The sequence below is a fragment of the Panthera leo genome, chromosome B1, assembly GCF_018350215.1.
Source record: "Panthera leo isolate Ple1 chromosome B1, P.leo_Ple1_pat1.1, whole genome shotgun sequence".
NCBI lineage: Eukaryota > Metazoa > Chordata > Mammalia > Carnivora > Felidae > Panthera > Panthera leo.
In genome coordinates this window covers 127185050-127204989 of record NC_056682.1, presented here as the reverse complement: position 1 = coordinate 127204989, position 19940 = coordinate 127185050, and the positions used below count along the sequence as shown (strand labels likewise).

General features: G+C 36.1%; 1 protein-coding gene across 2 annotated transcripts in view; it reads left to right on the top strand.

Moving 5' to 3' along the window:
* The window catches only part of GRID2 (glutamate ionotropic receptor delta type subunit 2), a 1444174-nt gene that overhangs the window by 1208496 nt on the left and 215738 nt on the right, over positions 1-19940 (top strand). For both annotated transcript variants that reach the window (XM_042935882.1, XM_042935881.1), the window contains one exon: positions 16409-16604. In XM_042935882.1, coding sequence (XP_042791816.1) covers positions 16409-16604 — 196 coding nt within the window. The remainder of the gene's footprint in view (positions 1-16408; positions 16605-19940) is intronic.

Below are 19940 nucleotides of genomic sequence, written 5' to 3'. Positions count from 1 at the left end.
GAAATCCATAATGGCATTATAAGTTTTCTGAAAAATAACGAATTCTGCAAGAAAGAATCAATGGATGAATTATATTTAGCTAAGTTAATTTCAGATATTTCTAAGTTACATGGTATCCTAGAAACAGGCACAGGAGACCAGGAATTTAAATAAATCTGCATTCAAATCCTTTGCCACTTATTAGCCGAATGATCTTGCCATTTCCCATAATCATTTTCAGCCTTATTTTCCCTAAGGGTAAAAAGATAATGGGCTCAAACTTCATAGGTTTAATGTAAAGAATAAATGAGGAAAAATAGAGACATAAATAACAGCACAGTTCCTGGATACACCGTGCATTTGCTTCCATTTTTCTACTTGTTCTCTAGGAGGCCATGCAGATTCCTTGGACTGTTCTTCCCTCCACCCTTTTTGGTGGTGCTAATAACTATTATTTTTGCTATTTTGTCCACAATTACATACACTAAACAGAATGTGTATAGCCCCCAAAGGTTAAAAGAAAGAGAAGAGGAACTGGCTGTCAGGAAGCCTTATCCAAATTTCAGCATAAATAAGGACCGCTGTCTCACCTTAGCCTTATTAACTCTCACTATGGTCAAGCTGCTACTGACAGTGACCATGCCGAACCTGGGTCAGAACATCTGTTGGCCAGGCAAGTGTTCTCTTTGAGCTCCTCTTTAACTGCCCCTCATAACACACAGCTCGCATGCTGCTTCCTCTGCTACGCCTTTCTCGTGGTGTTCATAACTAGAGTTAGTGCCTCCTTTTTTTTTAACCACTTTGCATCTCCTTGCTTACACCCTGAACTGTATCTAGCCTCATGCTGGAGTAGTATTCTCCTTGTTTTACCTTCTCAATTAAAATGTATGTTCTTGAGCAGGGTTTTATCACCTTTGTATCAGCACAGCACCTGATGCTGTTACTTTTTGAGCACATAGCTGATTACAGATAAATATTTGTTAAATAATAAACCAGAAAGGGATTTCTTACACTCTGGCCTGAGACTGTAGAACCTCATGACTTGTTTATATACCTCATAACAAATCAGAAAGAAATATGAAAGCCATTTTTATGTGCTGTTATTCCAGGATAAGAGAAGGAGACCCAAATGATGTGCTCTCTAGGTTTTCTTAATGTCTCACCCACACAGGCTTCCAGTGGAAGGCTATTTCATAGCTCTCAGCAGGGAATTGCACACTTTATTAGGAACAGCCAAAATCAAGGTTGCTGAAGTGAGCTGGGTCTGATTCATACCACTTTTATGTTTCAGTTTAGTACAGAATTGTATAGGCTTAACTTCAGAGTACACAGGCACTACAGACAGAGGAAGACATTCGTCTCCTTACTCTATATTGTTCAGTGTTGAAATGGCTTACTTGTCAAAGCACTTAAGTACTACAGTGATGGATGTTTTATAAACATATAGCCATCTAGATATTATAGACATGGTTTTCTCTCTTTTTGAAAAAAATAAAAACCCTCAGAAGTATGTTGGTGTTTCAAAGCCACTCTTCAGTGAGCATTTAATTAAAAGTTTTGTCTCCCACTCTATTTGTGATTCCTAGGAACAGGGCTGTATTAACATTCCTATAGACTCTGTTTACACTAATATCGCTAAGATGAAAACTTTGCCAAACTAATAAGTGCCTGCAACCCCTAACATGATCTTCTTCTGGACGAGCAATTATTTTAAACAGCTCAAGTCCCCCTCTCTTTCTCCCCAACATTAGTCATCTAAATCCAGAAACCTATTAAGAACTTGAGAATATAAATTCCTGTCTCCTCTGTGTCTCTTGTTATTTTACTTCCTTACCTAAAGTCAGCTGAATAAATAAGTTCTATCTACCATAAGTATATGGTAAAAACCCTACACTCAAGAGTACTTGATTTAGTCATTTTAGAAGAGCCAGTTTGGGGGCAGCTGGGTGGCTCAGTTGGTTGAGCATCCAACTCTTGATTTCTGCTCAGGTCATGATCCCAGGGTCATGGGATCAAGCCCCGCATTGGGCTCCACTCAGTGTGGAGTCTACTTAAGATTCTCTCTCTCTTTCCCTCTGTCCCTCTCTTCCTCTCTCTCTCTCTCTCTCTCTCTCTCTCTCTCTCTCTCTCACACACACACACACACACACACACACACACTAAAAAAAAACAGTTAAAAATAAAAGAAGAGCTAATTTGAGTATGGGGCATGTTTTGTGAAATTAATGCAGGAAGAGTACTTGATAGAAATTGGTGACAGTGGAATCGGCAGGCAGGGCTGTTTGGCAATGCTGCTGAAGGAGACTGGAGACCTAGTTCAAAGGTTCAAGCCTCTTTCTTGCTACTGAATAACAAGGCAAGTTTTTAAAACACTTTGTACCTTAGCTTTCTCCCTTTAACAGTGTGAGCCATTTCTCCTCTCACTGCATAAATATTTGTTCCACAATTTGAATTAAGTTATTTTCAATGTCCCTTCAACTGTACAATTCTATATCAGCTACACAAATGCGGTATCTTACTAAACAAAGCCTGAGATAACTGATAAAAATATATTTAGGTACATTAACAAGAGAAATCCTGGATTATAAGGCAGAACTGAAAGGAAACTCTTGTTTAGCCATATCTTCTTTTTTTTCTCTCTGTTTTTCATGCCTCACCTTTCTTTCCCTGTCCTCTCCATCACACCAGCAATCTTGATGTGCTGACCTCCACCCTCCACTGTCTGTTTGACCCCATTAGTTCTCTGATCCTCTTAGTTCCTGCACAAGCTCCTGTCATCTGAAGGTAGTCAATTTATTTTTAGTGACTTTCTCCTCCACTCCTACACACACACACACGCTCACACACACATTCACTACACACACATACACACACATACATACACATACACACACATTCACTACACACACCCCTACTACAGCCCCTATTTCTCAAACTCTGATCTAATCTTTTAACCTAAGGGCAAAGTTTACAAATTGCCAGATGCCCCAGATCATGGCAAATCATGGGGAAAGTAAGGAACAGATCTGAAGGTAGCTTGCTGGGCTGCTTTTTCAGATGAAGGCTGCCATTTCCTGAGAGCAATGCTGCAGAATTCTCAAGATTTGCTGTGGAATGGGGTGAGGGAGGATGGGTCGGGGACACCTTTCCAATACATTTTGGGCATTTATAATCTGAATGGATATTAATAAGATCTGACTGTGAGATCAGGACATGCATTCTATGCCTACTTTTAGTTGAAATTTCTCAAAAAAGGAAATATACCTAATTGGGAATAGAGGATAATTTCCCTGAATGATTCAAAAAACTATCTTTTTTGGAGAGATCTGCAGACCTACTGCACTGGGGAGAAGGAAAATATATTTTGTATTTAGGAAATTTTAAGTTACTGGTAGAAACCTGGTCTCCTGCTCTGTGTTATAAAGAGCCAGGACTTTTGTTTTGAGATAGAGTCATTAGAATCTTCACTGAAACGATGACCTTCCACCTTACTTTGACAGTAGCATTCTACTGGGTCTTCAAATAGGCTATTAAACTTGACCTTCTGTTATTCTTGGTCACTTCCTTCTCTTCAGTTATTTCTTTCCACTATGAATAATTTGATAATGTGATTAAAGATTTTGAGATCCTTAAAAGAACTTATAGGTAAAAAAAAAAATACAAATTACTATTGATTCCTCATTTGAAACTACATCGTATTTTATTTGGGTCACTGTTTTATGCAGTAATATTGTGTATTATTGTATCACAGCTTGTTAGTGAGCTATATGTGAGGTTATGATCAATAGTTCAATGTCAGCCTTAGAGGGTATATTGAATAAAGTTTTTCCCATAAGTCAGCACTGGCCCTGAATCTAATGACCATTTTCAGTGTTGATTCGAAGTATAGAATAGGGAGTAAACTTATTAAATATGCAGATTACTTATTATTGAGTAGGGGTGATTATTGACCAGAACCACACTGTAAGAATTCATAAAGACCTTGGCAAATTAAACAAGGTGATTATAAGTGAGACAAAGCTTAATAGGGACAAATATGTAATAATTCACTCAGATATGGAAAAAAAACTATGTGTATGTGTGTATACCTATAATAATTTAAAATTGGAGGTGAAGACAGTTTCAAAATGAGTCATCTGTCAATTACAAATTTGAAATGTAGTGTTGGTGTTTATAAAGAAAATGAGCAAAATCACCTAGCAGTATAAAAGTTGTTGGGGCTTTTTAAACACTACCATGACCTATTTATAAGGTCCATAAATTTGGCAAAAATTACCATAGAAAAGAAAAAGATGCCTTAGTTAAGAACAATGTAAAAAAGTGAGTAATAGATCCTGTGAGTAAAAACTAAAGGAATTTAGTGTTTAAGTCACCAAATAAAAGGCTAAAGGATGAACGCACAAAAGAAATATTTTATTATATAAAGAAATGTTGTACTGGAGGTGATGAGTAGCGATTGTCCATTTTTATTTTCACTAAGAAGAAAATGAGAGGCTTATATGAAATAGTTTTAGGTTGGGCATGAGTAAGAAAGAACTTCCTGGTGTTAAGTTTTCTAAGTCAGTAAAGTGCCTAAGGAAGAAGAATAAAGTCCATTTTTGGAGATTGGCTTTTATACCTTAAGATATATCATCATCGAATTATGCAATACCTCCAGGAGCTCTTCCAAACTCTCTGATGTTATGATTTTATTAGGGTTCTCTCTTAACACCATTTTGAAATTTATTGATCCTCAGGGAAATTCATGGGAATTAGTCAGGTCTTTCCAATATTTTCAATGATATAAGAACATAAAAACCTACTCTTCTTCTGCAGTCTATTGGAGTATTTGACTATATCATCTTAACATAGATTTTACAATCAAGTGACAATCAATGGTGACATAATGAAATGCTGACCATACAAATTTAGGATGGTTCCATATTGGTTTATAGTGTCCTGGGGTAAATAAACAATGCATCTTTTTCATGATATCTCAGGAAGAAACTGCACACACTTCCTACTCTACACAGGAAAATTGCAGAGCAATTGAATCCACAGCAAACTGAGGCCTTTTTAAAGGAATTTTGCTTAATTAGTGTAAATATCAATATCTATATACATATCATGAAAGGTTACTTTAGTTAACTAATTTAAGATAGAGAGCAGACCCATAAATGGCAATTCTGTCAGCAGGTAGAAAAATACAGTGTCTTTCACATATCAAGATTCATGATGTGACAGGGGCACCTAGGTGGCTCAGTCAGTTAAGCGTTCGGCTCTTGATTTCAGCTCAGGTCATGATCTCACCATTTGTGGGTTTAAGAACCTCATCATGGGTTCAAACCCCACTGACAGTGTGGAGCCTGCTTGGGATTTTCTCTCTCTCCCTCTCTCTCTGCCTCTCCCATGCACGTTCTCTCTCTCTCTCTCTCTCTCTCTCTCTCTCTCTCTCAATAAATAAATACATACATACATACATACATACATAGATAAATAAACAAAATTAAAAATTAAAAAATGAAAGATTCATGATGTGACATAATTAGTTCCTAGTTTATAATGTGGGTCAACAAGTCAGAGAAACCAATCAGATTTTCATATAACTATTATCTTGCATTTGTATAGCATTGTCATTTTGAAGAAAGTTTAATGATCATTTTGTTAATTATGCCTAACAGCAATAAGGACAGTGTTTCCATCTTCCTTTAGGGTCTCTAAAATGACCTGCCATATTCACAAATCCAAATCAACTTTTAAATGTGCATAGGAATGCAAGTTTGTCCAAATTTGAGAGCATATTCCCTTAAGTAGTTCGTGACATCCATTTTTATCAAATGCACCTATTTTATGTGAATTTTCAATATTACCTGTGAACATCTCATCTATAGAACATGACAGATGGGGATGCCCCTGACTACTTTGTAAGGGGGAAGGTGCAGGACATATTTCTAAATCTCTCAGGAAAGACTTGAGAGTCATCTTGGTGCCTAGTAAACCTCGGTATGGGGACAGCGTTCAAAAGGGAGAAGTGTCCTCTTCAAGAGTACCATCACACACTTTTTCTAGACCAAGCACATTTGAAACATCAGCTACAGAAACATTTTTCTAGGTCTCCACTTAAAGAAAAACTAAGCTTCAAGCAAAATTAAACTCTTGGGACTACACCAAAGTAAAAAGCTTTTGCACAGTGAAGAAAACCATCAACAAAACAAAAAAGCAACCTACTGAACAGGAGAAGATATTTGCAGATGATATATCTTATAAGAGGTTAATATCCAAAATATATTTTTAAAAAATCACCAAACTCAACATCTAAATAAATAAATAAATAGTTCTTAAAAGTAAAGATCAAAAAAATATTCTAAAGAAGTTTACAGTGCAAAGACCTGAAGCTGTCTTATATCTAATTTATTCTGTTGAGCCATGTAAGGGCGGGGTTGAGGGCAGGTGAAGAATGTGTGACAGGAGTGAAGAGGGGACAACACAGAGAGACTGGAGGAGACTGCACCGTTCAGGCCTTATTTGAGTGTCCCACAAGGAGCCACTCTCGTCCTCTGATACCTGGTCTGTAAATCCTCACTCCTCTTTGGTCCTCTGATGGCCCCTCTTATGAAGCACCCTCTCCATCCAGAGGGGCCTCTCTTGGGAAAATTTCCCTGTCTCCACAAGTAAAAAAAATCCTAGCCCTCTGCCCTCTTTGGTATCATTCAAACTTGTTGGCCTTAGACTTTAGGTTTCTGCTGTCTTGAGAAGGAAAAATCTCTGGCACTTTGAGAAGAAGGATGACACAATCACTTTACTGTTCTACCAGAGACTGCTGTGGCTGAGTTCCTTCTGAATTACCTTGCCCCACAAATTATACCTTTGGCTCTATAATCTAATCTTTTATGACAAAACCGTATTTCTCTCACTAACATGACTTTGATCTTAATCTTCTTAAAATAAGAAAGTTAACATTATTGGGCTAAAGAACATTAAACTCTTCCCTGAGCCTGTTTTCATTGAGTAGTGGGCCCCTCATGTGCTTAAAGTAGCTCTCGTTGAGTCTTCTGTAGGGACTGAGCCATCTGCAATCCAAACTTTCTTCTGACATGAAGAATGTTAGAGTTTGGCTTGCCCCATCAGTGACCCTTGATACTTTTATATTTCATCAGACTTTCTTTACAAACCTGTGTCTGAGAGGGTTTGGAAGACTTCACTTAGAAGAAGGAACTACCAAAATGGAGAATGTTGTTTCTCAAAAGACAAGTGGCCTTGGATATGTTGTAACTAGGAAGATGGGAAGCCTTTCTTTTGTGCTTATTCCATCCTCCTATAAGTAGAGTGTACAAATTCCCCTTCTTTATGTAAATACTCAACCCTCAAAAAGAAAAAACTTAATTTAGTTTTTGGTGATAATACTCAGTATTACCAACAGTGACTATTCTCTCTGTTCTAGGGCTTATCTCTTCCTTAGGTACGAAAATCATGAATTCTTTTATATTTTTTGATCATTTCAGTTAGTGGAGTTTAATTGAACAGTTTTCGTCCCCATTTCAGCTTGCTTCTGATCCATTAGTCAGAAATCACTCATCAAACTATCCACTAGTTGTTAGCTCCATTTCCACACTGCTTTAGATACGTATCCCTTTCAGGAACAGATATTCCACTCTGTACCAGATCCGTATGTCTACTTGAATTATGGACTACAACCTCTGCTGTTCCAAATACTTTATTTCATTTCTATTTGTTTGGATTTTCTTTTTATTTGATTTGCTTCTGAATTTATTTATTTTACATACATGGCAAAATGTCTTGTCAGACAATTCATTGGTGTCAGATAAAGCTTTTGCAGCTAATTGTGTTACAGGAGAAATTTCCAAATCTCCCTTAAAAACTAGTTTTTGGTTTGTTTGTTTTCTTTAACTACTAAATACTACTGGCCATTATTAGTCACCCACAGAATGGCTGGTAAAATATAATAAAAAGTCCATTTTTAAGCAATGCTACGGTTTGTTGTTTTTTTTTTGCATTTCTTTTTTAAATTAATTAATTAATTAATTTATTTTAAATTTACATCCAAGTTAGTTGGCATATAGTGCAACAATGATTTCAGGAGTAGATTTCTTAATGCCCCTACCCATTTATCCCATACCCCCTCCCACAACCCTTCCAGCAACCCTCTGTTTTTTCTCTATATTTATGAGTCTCAGGTTTTGTCCCCCTCCCTGTTTTTATATTATTCTTTTGCTTCCCTTCCCTTATGTTCATCTGTTTTTTCTCTTAAAGTCCTCCTATCAGTGAAGTCATATGATATTTGTCTTTCTCTGATTGACTGATTTCACTTAGCATAATACCCTCTAGTTCCATCCATGTAGTTGCAAATGGCAAGATTTCATTCTTTTTAATTGCTGAGTAATACTCCATTGAATTTATATACCACATCTTCTTTATCCATTCATCTGTCGATGGACATTTGGGCTCTTTCCATACTTTGGCTATTGTTGCTAGTGCTGCTATAAACATTGGAGTGCATGTGCCCCTTCGAAACAGCACACCCATATCCCTTGGATAAATACCTAGTAGTGCAGTTGCTGGGTCGTAGGGTAGTTCTATTTTTAATTTTGTGAGGAACCTCCATACTGTTTTCCAGAGTGGCTGCACCAGTTTGCATTCCCACCAGCAGTGCAAAAGAGATACTCTTTCTCCACATCCTCGCCAACATCTGTTGTTGCCTGAGTTGTTAATGTTAGCCATTCTGATAGGTGTGTGGTATCTCATTGTGGTTTTGATTTGTATTTCCCTGATGATGAGTGATGTTGAGCATTTTTTCATGTATCGGTTGGCCATCTGGATGTCTTCTCTGGAGAAGTGTCTATTCATGTCATTTGCCATTTCTTCACCGGATTATTTGTTTCTTGCGTATTGAGTTTGTTAAGTTCTTTATAGATTTGGATACTAACCCTTTATCTGATAGGTCCTTTGCAAATATCTTCTCCCTTTCCATCGGTTTCCTTTTAGTTTTGCTGATTGTTTCCTTTGCTGTGCAGATTTTTCTTTTGATGATGCTCCAATAGTTCATTTTTGCTTTTGTTTCCCCTGTGTCTGGAGACATTGTTGATAAGAAGTTGCTGCGGCCAAGGTCAAAGAGGTTTTTGCCTGCTTTCTGCTCCAGGATTTTGATGACTTCCTATCTTACATTTAGGTCTTTCATCCATTTTGAATTTATTTTTGTGTATGGCATAAGGAAGTGTCCCCAGTTCATTTTTCTGCATGTCGCTCTCTAGTTTTCCCAGTACCATTTCCTTATTACATTGGATATTCTTTTCTGCTTTGTCAAAGATTTGTGGGTCCATTTCTGGGTTCTCCTATTCCATTGATCTAAGTGTCTGTTTTTGTGCCAGTACCATACTGTCTTTTTGATTACAGCTTTGTAATACATCTTGAAGTCTTGGATTGTGATGCCGCCAGCTTCAGTTTTCTTTTTCAAGATTGCTTTGGCTATTTGGGGTCTTTTCTTCTTCCATACAAATTTTAGGATTGTTTGCTCTAGCTCTGTGAAGAATGCTGTTGTTATTTTGATAGGGATTGCATTGAATATGTTGATTGCTTTGGGTAGTATCAACATTTTAACAATGTTTGTTCTTCCAATCCAGGAGATGGAATATTTTTCCATTTTTTTGTGTCTTCTTCAATTTCTTTCATAAGCTTTCTATAGTTTTTGGTGTATAGATTTTTCACCTCTTTGATTAGGTTTATTCCTAGGTATTTCATGGTTTTTGGTGCAGGTGTAAATGGGATCTATTCCTTGATTTTTCTTTCTGTTGCTTGATTGTTGGTGTATAGGAATGCAACCGATTTCTGTGCATTGATTTTATATCCTGTGACTTTGCTGAATTCATGGACCAGTTCAAGCAGTTTTTTGGTGGAATCGTTTGGGTTTTCCATGTAAAGTATCATATCATCTGTGAAGGGTGAAAGTTTGATTTCCCCCTGGCTGATTTGGATGCTTTTATTCTTTTGTGTTGTCTGATTGCTGAGGCTAAGTCTTCCAATACTATGTTATGCAATGCTAGTTTAATGGGAATGCTGGCTTTCTAAGATAAAGGCATTTTTCTAGTAAAGAGTAGCCAAAACAAATGAGTCTCATTGACTGCTACTTTCCAGACCCTGGGTTAGACTGTGAGTTTCAAAGATGAACTAAAAAAGTATATGTGTGTGTGTGTGTGTGTGTGTGTGTGTGTATGAATAAGCAAAATGTAATCTGAAGAGAAGTAAAATTTCATACAGAATGCTAAAATATGAACATATTCTAAGTAGTAGAAAAGCACTGATGAGGCAGCTGAGTTTGACCTTGAACTTGAAAAGAAGGAATTCACCAGGTAGACAAGAAGACATGAAAAGAAAATACCTATCAAGCAAGGAATGATGAAATGGTCTGTTTGCCCTATAATGGGAGTATGAATGAGGCAAAAGGTTTTTCTAAAAATGGAAAAAATTTTAGGCCAAATTTTTTAAGGTTCTTGAATGCTATGGATTTGGAGATATTCTCTAAGGGTAGTGGAGTATATAGGAAGTATTTAAATAAAACAGGGATAGTATCAGACTTTAGCTGTGGTGTGGAAGATGGATTAGAGGTGGGTGAAAGTAGAGATAGAGAAAACACTTAGAAATAATTCTCTAGGTGAAAGTAATGAGAGTATTAGCAATGAGAGGACAAACATAGTGACAGATTTGCAAGATTCAGGAGGTAAAAATGTATAGAAATTAATGAGAGATTAGATAGGGTATGAGACAGAAAGGCCACAGGTGAGGAATCTGAAATGAATTTAGTTGGTAGGAAAAATAAGGATATGACAATTCCAAAAATCATAACAGAGAACAAAGTAATAGTATTAGTAATGAAATTAATAATTGCAAGTACCAGTAATGGAGCACTCATAGAGTGTTAAATACTAAGGTAAGTGTCATATCAATATCTACACCAAGCCTTAACCTATATTATTACAAAATTATTATTTTCACTAATAGGGAAATTGATTGCAGTTTAGAGAGGAAAAATAACTTGTTCAAGGATTGAAACTCAAATCTTTACATCTTCAAAACCCAGGTTTGTAGAAACTAAGAGATTGCCTAGTGGCTGGCTGTTGGCTGTACCTCTCAGAGGCAGGCCTGCCTTACCTGGCCACCTCAATCCATTTTTTGACACTTTCTCTTCTTCTTCGGTCTCAGTGACACTAATTCTCAGTCCAGTGGACCTTTATTTGGCATATTAGTTGTTCTTTTGAGTTTTAAATTTTGGAGCAGTTTTGTTGTTGTTGTTGTTTTGGTTTTGGTTTTTTGGGGTTTTTTTTTTTTTTTGGTTTGGTTTTGGTTTTTGGGGTTTTTGTTTTGTTTTATTTTAGTTTTTGTTTTCAGCAAAACCTGTCTCTGTACTCACAAAGCGTTCAGCTGCTGCGTCCAATGAACAACAGTGGGCATCAGGCAGACTTTTAATGTGGTTACTGATGGGCTCCTAGAGGTGCAACAAAATTTTCTCCTTTGGCAGATGCTGAAATCAGCATCCAGAGGAAGAAACTGGGGAGGGAGTGTGGGAGAAAAAACCTGAACCGAGGTGGAAGACGCTTTTAATATATCCCCACTTGTTTGTCTCTCTCCCGCCGTCATCCCCTTTGCCTGAAGCATCTAGCACCCATCCTATCAACCGCGTTCCATTTCTCTCCCCCGAAGAAAAATCGCTTCTGATGTGATAACTTAAGTTGACTTATTCCATTCCATTAAAAATGGGATTAGACTTACAATTCCCCAGAGCTAGAGCTGGCAGCCATTTGTTGCTGAGCATCCCACAAAACCAAGCTCAAATGTTTAAAAAGAAGAAAGAAAACAGATGGAAAAGAGAGATTTAGGAGTGTAATTTTAAAGTTTATGTGAGTAAAATCTATTCTCTTGTTTAAAGGAAAATAGGTGAAAAATGTGAGTGAAAGTTCACTGCAAGAGGATAGGCATTAGATTTTTAACTAGTTGACACTTTTAGAAATGTAAATGAGTTATTTAAATAATATTTTAAAAATATATTTAAATATTTTAAATAACTCATAAAATGAATAATTTAAAAAATTAAATATAAAATCTTGTACTTGGATAAAATCTTGTACTCATTTCCTAATGAGTCTTCATTTTGACCCCAATTCATGAATCTGCTCATCAACAATATTTATAAAGAGGCTATCCTGCCACACACTAAAATCCATTAGAAATTATTAAATAGGGCATTAGTAGGAGGTGAATCATAATAATAATAATAATCTTCATATAAAACAGTAGGTAACTTGATTGAGTGCAGATATGACAGGTCCTTTTATCATCACCTTTAGATACTCTTATTCTCTCCATTTTTAGATGAAGAAATTCCAGTTAACAGGGATAACTAACATCATATGGCACACAAATAATCTATTTGCTTGACTTTAAAATCTAACTTGCCCCAGGGTGCCTTGGTGGCTTAGTCAGTTAAGCATCCGACTTCAGCTCAGGTCATGACCTCACGGTTTATGAGTTCAAGCCCCGTATCTGGCTCTGTGCTAACAGCTCAAAGCCTGGAGCCTGCTTTCGATTCTGTGCCTCCTTCTCTCTCTGCCCCTGCCCTGCTCACGCTCTGTCTCTCAAAAATAGATGAACATTAAAGAAAAAAAAAATTTTTTTAAATCTAATTTACCCAATGTCAAAGTTACTAATATCTAATATCAGAGGATCACATGTATCAAAATTAATTTTCTATGCTTGAAGGGTTTTGAGTGTTTATTTTTCTCACGGAAAGAGTTTGCAATCAGCCTACATCCACCCAAATTCCTCAAATTTACTTCCCAGAAGTGCCCTAAATTACAGTTTCCTAGTGTATGTAATGTTCATGCAAATAACTAAATGTCACTTACTTATCAGCTGTCAGTATTCTTTAGTACCCACGGGTCGTTAGTAGTGTAGGACACCAGTACAAGGAATAAAAGTCGAATTCCAAAAAGATGTTGGGAAAACAGAGTGATTAGATGGCAAACCATTTGCTTTCTTTTATTATTCACCACTTATAGCTATAGACTCTCATTTTTTTTTAAAATTCTGTGTGCATGAGTTGGGGTGTGGGGTTGGGAGAGGAAGATTCAACAATAACAGATTTGCGGAGTGATCATTTGCTGCGTTTTACCGTGAGTACTTGTGGGTTTTGTGTGATTAAGTGGAGAAATGGAATATATTGGTATGAGTATATTCCAAGTTAACAATTTTCTAGAATGCTCTAGATTGTTCCCATTTCTTCTGGGTAAGCATTGTCAACGGTTAAAAAGAAATGACAGCATTTGCCATGGTTGATTAATTTATATATTGGCCGTGGTGAATATATTTATATTAATTTACTAATTATTTTATAATTGTTTTGCATTTTTAAAAAAAGGATTTGGAAAAACAAAAGAGAAAACAAAGACTTGGCCCTTCTAAATTCACTCAGATGTTGAACTTCAAATACAGTTTTTTTGAGGATTACTACCTATTCTACCACTAGTGGAATAATTTGCTAGATTTCTTTTAGGGGCTCATAATATAGGCCGCACCATTTCTGCTGATATTGCTCTAAAATCTTACTAACATGAAAATAACAAAATGACCACATATGATGGGCACTCTCTTTCTGTGTTGGGATCCTAAAACAGCCTTCACTTTCTCTAATAAGCTGTTTGTGCTCACTTCATTTTGCTTCATTTTATTTTTGTCACCTTCAATGTTATCTCTGTATACTATAATGGAACGATGCTGAATCAGACAAGCTGTAATTTTTATTGCAAGCATATCTCAAGGCAAATTTATAAGCTGAACTTGATATCAGAAACGAAGCTAGAGAGAAAATGCCTTTGTTCTAAGTTACAAAAAGCTCTGCTATTCTGAATCTGAAGTATGTTGAAAATAAAATGTTTTTTTTTCTGACATCAGGAATTTCACCTAGGCAATAGATTGAGATATCCCTTTAAAATTTTTGTGTACAAATCAGTTTCACCAACAATATTGTTTGTATTATAGTTTGATGTTTAAGTTGTGAAGCTAATATTTAAAGCGATGTTATGCCACAGGAACCTGATTATATTAATGATCCCAACATTTTATTTCAATTTTCTTTTCATGGAAAGCTAAGAGGAGTGTTCATTTATTTAACAGTGTTTTGCTGGTATGACTGTTTGGGCAAACAAGTTATATACTTAAGTATAAGCATATAAAAGTTTGAGCCCTAGATTATGATCTCACCACCACCAAACTGAAGATTTCTGAGAATTATAGGAGCGATTGATCGCTGAATCTTCTAAGGAGTAAGTGTCCAATCCTATCCTAAGAGGGTCTCTGATGAACCATGACATGGCCGTTAGCCATGAGACCTTTGGTTCTAGAAGGTACAAGCTCTATACATCTACCTAGAATAGGCCCTTGTATTTATAGATATTGAACAAGTGAGGCCTGCTATTATGATCTGTATTAATGTTTCAATTTTCCCCCTGTGCTACCACTTTACAGCATCCTCCACTACAGAGTGGGAAATATGTTAAAATGTTAATGTTTTGAATAGTTTCACTCCTACTACTGGAAACAGCAGTAAGTGAGAAGCAAATTGTATTTGGAAATAAAATTCTTACTGCTATACCGTTAACAAGATAAGCATGGTATGTCCCAGGAACAAATGCCCTGTCACTCTCGTATTAGCTTGCACCCTGGCTACGTGTAGCTCACTTTTATTCCTGATGTACCCTTCAATTATAATTTATACTGTCATTTTATCTTTTTACAAGTGGTAGAATTGGTTTAATAGTTGTAGAATATTCCAGCAAATTTTTCCTTGGAAATAGTGATTTTTAAATGCATCATTTTATTCAGCAGAAGTATTGAACAAAAAGGAATTATCATGGTAGTTTCCATAGAGTAAGTAATACACATCAACAACCCAAAACCCAATAAAACATAGACCAAATTCTGCTGAAAGTTGTCATTATAAATTGGCACAAATCCTCCTCTAGCAAACACAGCCCATAAATTATCGTTTGGGATACAGTTTTGCACATGATGGAAACTGGTGACTTGCAAGAGTATTCCCAATACCCTTGCCCAACGCTAATGTTGTTTGCAAAGGCCCCCAGGAAGTCATTACCAAACTCCATCTAGAAACAGACCAAAAAGGTCAGAGGTATACATAACATGACGTTCATAACATCTCAGACGTTAGTGAGTTTGAATATGCCAGCGTCTACTTTTGAAGAGCATGCCAAAGACACATTTGTTCCTAAAACTCAGTCATTAGAGTTGAGCACCTACACAAATTCAATGAGTTTCAGTGGAACAGCAATTGGTTCTCCAAGTTAGAAAGTATAGAGTGGCTCAGAAACTGAAATGTGAGGAAACTGACCACCAATATAGAGATGAATAACCTAGGACAAGCTAATACTATCTATAACGTAGAGACTGATTTGAAAATCCTGAACATTATTCTGTAAAAGAGGAAGCTGAAAATATATTTAGCTTTCCAGAATCATGAATTTTATTCTATTTGAGTACAAATAGAAATCTCTCTCTCTCTCTCTCTCTCTCTCTCTCGCACGCACACACACACACACACACACACACACATGCACACACGTGCATGCGTGCATGTACACACACACATGCACACACACAAAATTCAAGCCAATACAGCAAAAGAAATCTAGAAATAAGAGACAACAGCTTGCAGTGAAAATACTATAGCCTTTGAAGCCGGTCAGATCTACATCTGAAACCTGTCTGATCCCTCACTGACTCTGCCATGGAGCAAGTTTTTTTATACTCTCAACCTGTTTTTTCATCTATAAAATGGGTGAAATATTTCTGAAAATGGGGCATTGCTGTGAGAATAACGTATGTTAGGTGCTAAATGTATGGGGTAGCCAATTGTTAAATAGTGACTATCATAAATACTAATTTTTAAGTAGTACACTTGACCTCAAAATATGCTGTTTATGCAAAATATAATTATTTTATTAAAATGTTCAAACATTGCCACCTAAAAGAACATAAGCTTAAGGGTAATAACATATTGAACTTTTTAAAAACTAAATGATTATATGATTATCTAGCAATCTAATTTAATTGTCTTTGCTTTAATGGCATTGCTAGCTTTGTTTTTGCTCTTTTCACAGTGAAGTTCACACAAAAAAGCATTGCCTTACCACTAGAAATTTTCATTTTTCTTTTAGTAATGATTTTGCCTTTGAATGGTTTGTGGAAGTGCCATATACCCTAACAACAATTCTCCTTGTATATTACATTTTAATATGAAGAAACCACAGAATAAGAAAGCAATTTGACATCTATATTATATTATTCTCTGCTTTCTATACCTTTATTTCCAGTTGAAAGTGTTCAGTACTCTTTCTTGTGTCTTTCTTCTCTCCTAATAATGAAGATCTCTCCAGGACCTTTCCAAGCAAACAGACATCCCTTATGGCACAGTACTGGACTCTGCCGTGTATGAACATGTCCGGATGAAGGGAATGAATCCTTTTGAAAGGGACAGCATGTATTCCCAAATGTGGAGGATGATCAACAGAAGCAATGGATCAGAGAATAACGTTCTGGAATCCCAAGCAGGCATTCAAAAGGTACTGGTCATAGTTCTTCATTTAGAGTCCACTATTTTGTCTCCCATATTGAAATTGCTACATTGAGATTGGTTTATTTATTTTTATTTTAACTCTGACATAGAGTTTGTAGTTAAATTATACCTGCTATCGATTTAAAGAAGATTTTGAGTTGACACATTGCTTAAGCAGAAGGAATTCAAAGCCTTCTGTGCTGTGTCTACTGGATCTGTCTCCAATGGAATTTCAAAGCTAGAAAACATAAGCTAGTACATGAAGACTGAAAAAGTTTTTACAAGTCCCGTTCCAAATATCATTAAGATTATCCAATTCTTTCAGATGACTTTGGGGTACTTCCTATCCTGCATTTGTTTTTAGATGAAAACCTTATCTTTACTTATGATGTGGTAGGTAAAAGTTAATCTTGTCAATAAATAAGGTGCCTACAAATGTCTATTTCAAAAGTGAAAATCTTTATCTTTATCTTTCTTTAAATAACCATCATTTAGAAGATATTTTACCAGGGGAAAAAAAAGATTATGAAGCATCCCTTTGTGTAAAACATGAAGCTAGTTTTTATTCTGGGCTGTGGTTTATAAAAACGTGTACAGAAGTAACCTTGTCTTCCTCAAGCCCTATCAATCTGCATAGAAGAACTGAATGATTGTTGTTTAAAATTATCCCAGTGGCTAGCACGGTGAAAATCACAGTGGTTGACATTCAGTAAATAATTGTGGGGTGAATGAATGAATGAATGGATGTCAATCACAGAAACAAGGGTGGTATACACTTTTTCTCTATAACCTTCTACAGCAGAATAATTTGGACCCCATGTCTGAGTTCCTTGTTGGAGAACATTTTGATGGCTATAGAAAATATTCTGCTGCAGGTTCTAGCATTATTTTGTGCCTTTTCATATGATGTCCTTTATCTGCTGCTGCTATTATTATGCTTCCCTAGAGTGAACCTAGTTGATATCATTATTTTAAAAGCTAATGATGCTGATATAAACCTATTTCCAAGTACTAATGATGCATTAGGATGTGAATGTCCTTGAAATGTTAGCAATGGCCTCTAACTCCTTCACCCTTATTATATTAAAGTCCTTTCCCAGGACCCAAGTACTGATCCTAAAATCCACTGGCTTCTAGAAGTTCGACAGTTACTGGGAGGAAGTGGAGGGTGGGAGAGAATCATTGAGTGAGTGGACTTATATGTTGTCTGGGGGAAATGAGAGGGTAGACATTTTAGGATTTACTAGATACACATAGGATATTAATGAATTTAAACCTCAGAATAAGAATACTAAGTGGTTTTTAGGAGAGTTCCTTTCCTTCATACTATTAATTGTTAAGAATAATTTTGTTTTCTTGAGGATGATTACATTCATAGTTTATATTTCTATTCTACATTAGAAGCCAAAGCTCTCCACACTTTACAACCTCTTTCTATACCATATCATTTCAGATAACATTCACTTTTTTTTCTCCAAGCAGACATAAGGATACTCAGAAAATATTTTAAGAAATATGTACTCACTCATTCATCATTTATTTATCCATTTTTTCATACAATATTTGGTAAGTAACAATTCTGTAGAAAGCAGTGACCTAAGAACTGTAGAGAACTCCACCACAGAGAAATGATCATGGGATCTGTGAAACATAGTCTGGTGAGAGAGAAAGAAAAGAAAACTAAAACACATGATCAAACAAAATGACTTAAATTATGATTAATGCTATGGAAAAAAAACTCGGGTGCTCTTATAGAAATTAAAGAGAACATCTACTTGAAGAAGAGTGATCAAGTACATTTCCCTGAGGAGATAAAATATTAGTGATGGCCTGCCTGATCAGGAGCTGTTCACGTAGAAGAGAGGGTGGCAAGGCATCCAAACAAAGCATAGCCTAGGCAAAATCCTGAGGGTACATTCAAGAAGCCAGTTTAAAATCAACATGAATTGGGGCACTTGGGTGGCTCAGTCAGTTAGGCAGCAGACTTCGGCTCAGGTCATGATCTCGCGGTTTGTGAGTTCGGGCCCCTGTCGTGTAGGGCTCTGGGCTGACGGCTCAGACGCTGGAGCCTCCTTTGGATTCTGTCTCCTTCTCTATTTGCCCCTCCCCACTTGTGTTCTGTCTCTCAAAAATAAATAATTATTAAAAAAAAAGTTAAAATCAACATGAACTGGAACATGTCAAATGAGAGAGCATGGAAGGAGGGATAGTAACAAGGGACAGATGATGAAGGACCTGTTGCCCTTAGGAATTCAGCTTTTATTTGGATGGGAAAAAAAATGCTACTAAAATAGGGGAATGCTGTGATTCATTATTACCTCTCAAGAAGGTCTCTATAGCTGATGTATGGGAATTGGGTAAGAGTATGCAAAGAGTATAAACAGTGAGACAATAAGAGACTCATAAATTTCAGAGGTAGCCAGTCAAGTAGATACATGTAGTCAAATCCTTGTTTTATTCTTATGTTCTTACTCTCTCTCTCTCTCTCTCTCTCTTTCTCACACACACACACACACACATGCACGCACAGCTCATATACCTTCCATTCTTTGTAGTAATACAAATTGGGTACACTTCCCATATCCTGGCATTTCCAAAATAAATCATAAAGTTATAAGATATGAAATGGCACATAGAAGCTGTAAACAGTCATGTATGTATTAAGATATACATATATATATTCCAAAGTCTTCAGAATTGTTTAAGAAAACATCTCTTTTTCAAAGTGTGTACACACAGTTTCCTACATTTTCTTTTTTCTTTTTTACCTTTATGTCTTTTAACCATAAAGAATTTAATTTGACAGTTGTGTATATGTAAAGAGAAAGCATAAATATCCATACGGAGAAAATTTCAATCAGAGATTCTGTGAAATAAAAATGTTTTAGACTAGGCTATTGATAATTTTCCATCCTGTGCTGAGAAGATTGGTTAATTATTTTTTAGACTTTGCTGTTTCTTTTTCTTTAAATATGTAACTATTGCATCACCTTTAAACTTGGGTTAGTGTTTCTAATGCTGTTACTGAATGTCACACATTTAAAAAAAATCTATTATGAAAAATGGAAAGAACCCTATTCCTAGAAAAAAAAAAAACTATCTGCTTTCCTTTCCTGCTTCTTCTAGGTCTTAGGTGTATAGTTTTGGAGAAGTCACTTGGCTTCTCTAAGACTTATCTACTCATCTGTACAATGATCACAGTGTGGGAATTAAAAACCTGGACTTTGCAGGCATGTCAACCTGGGTTTGAATACAGTTCATTTTTTTTTTAACTAAAATGTGTAAATGTGTCTAGTTACTTAAAAATCTCTGGACCCCAGGATTTTCATCATGCTGATAAGAA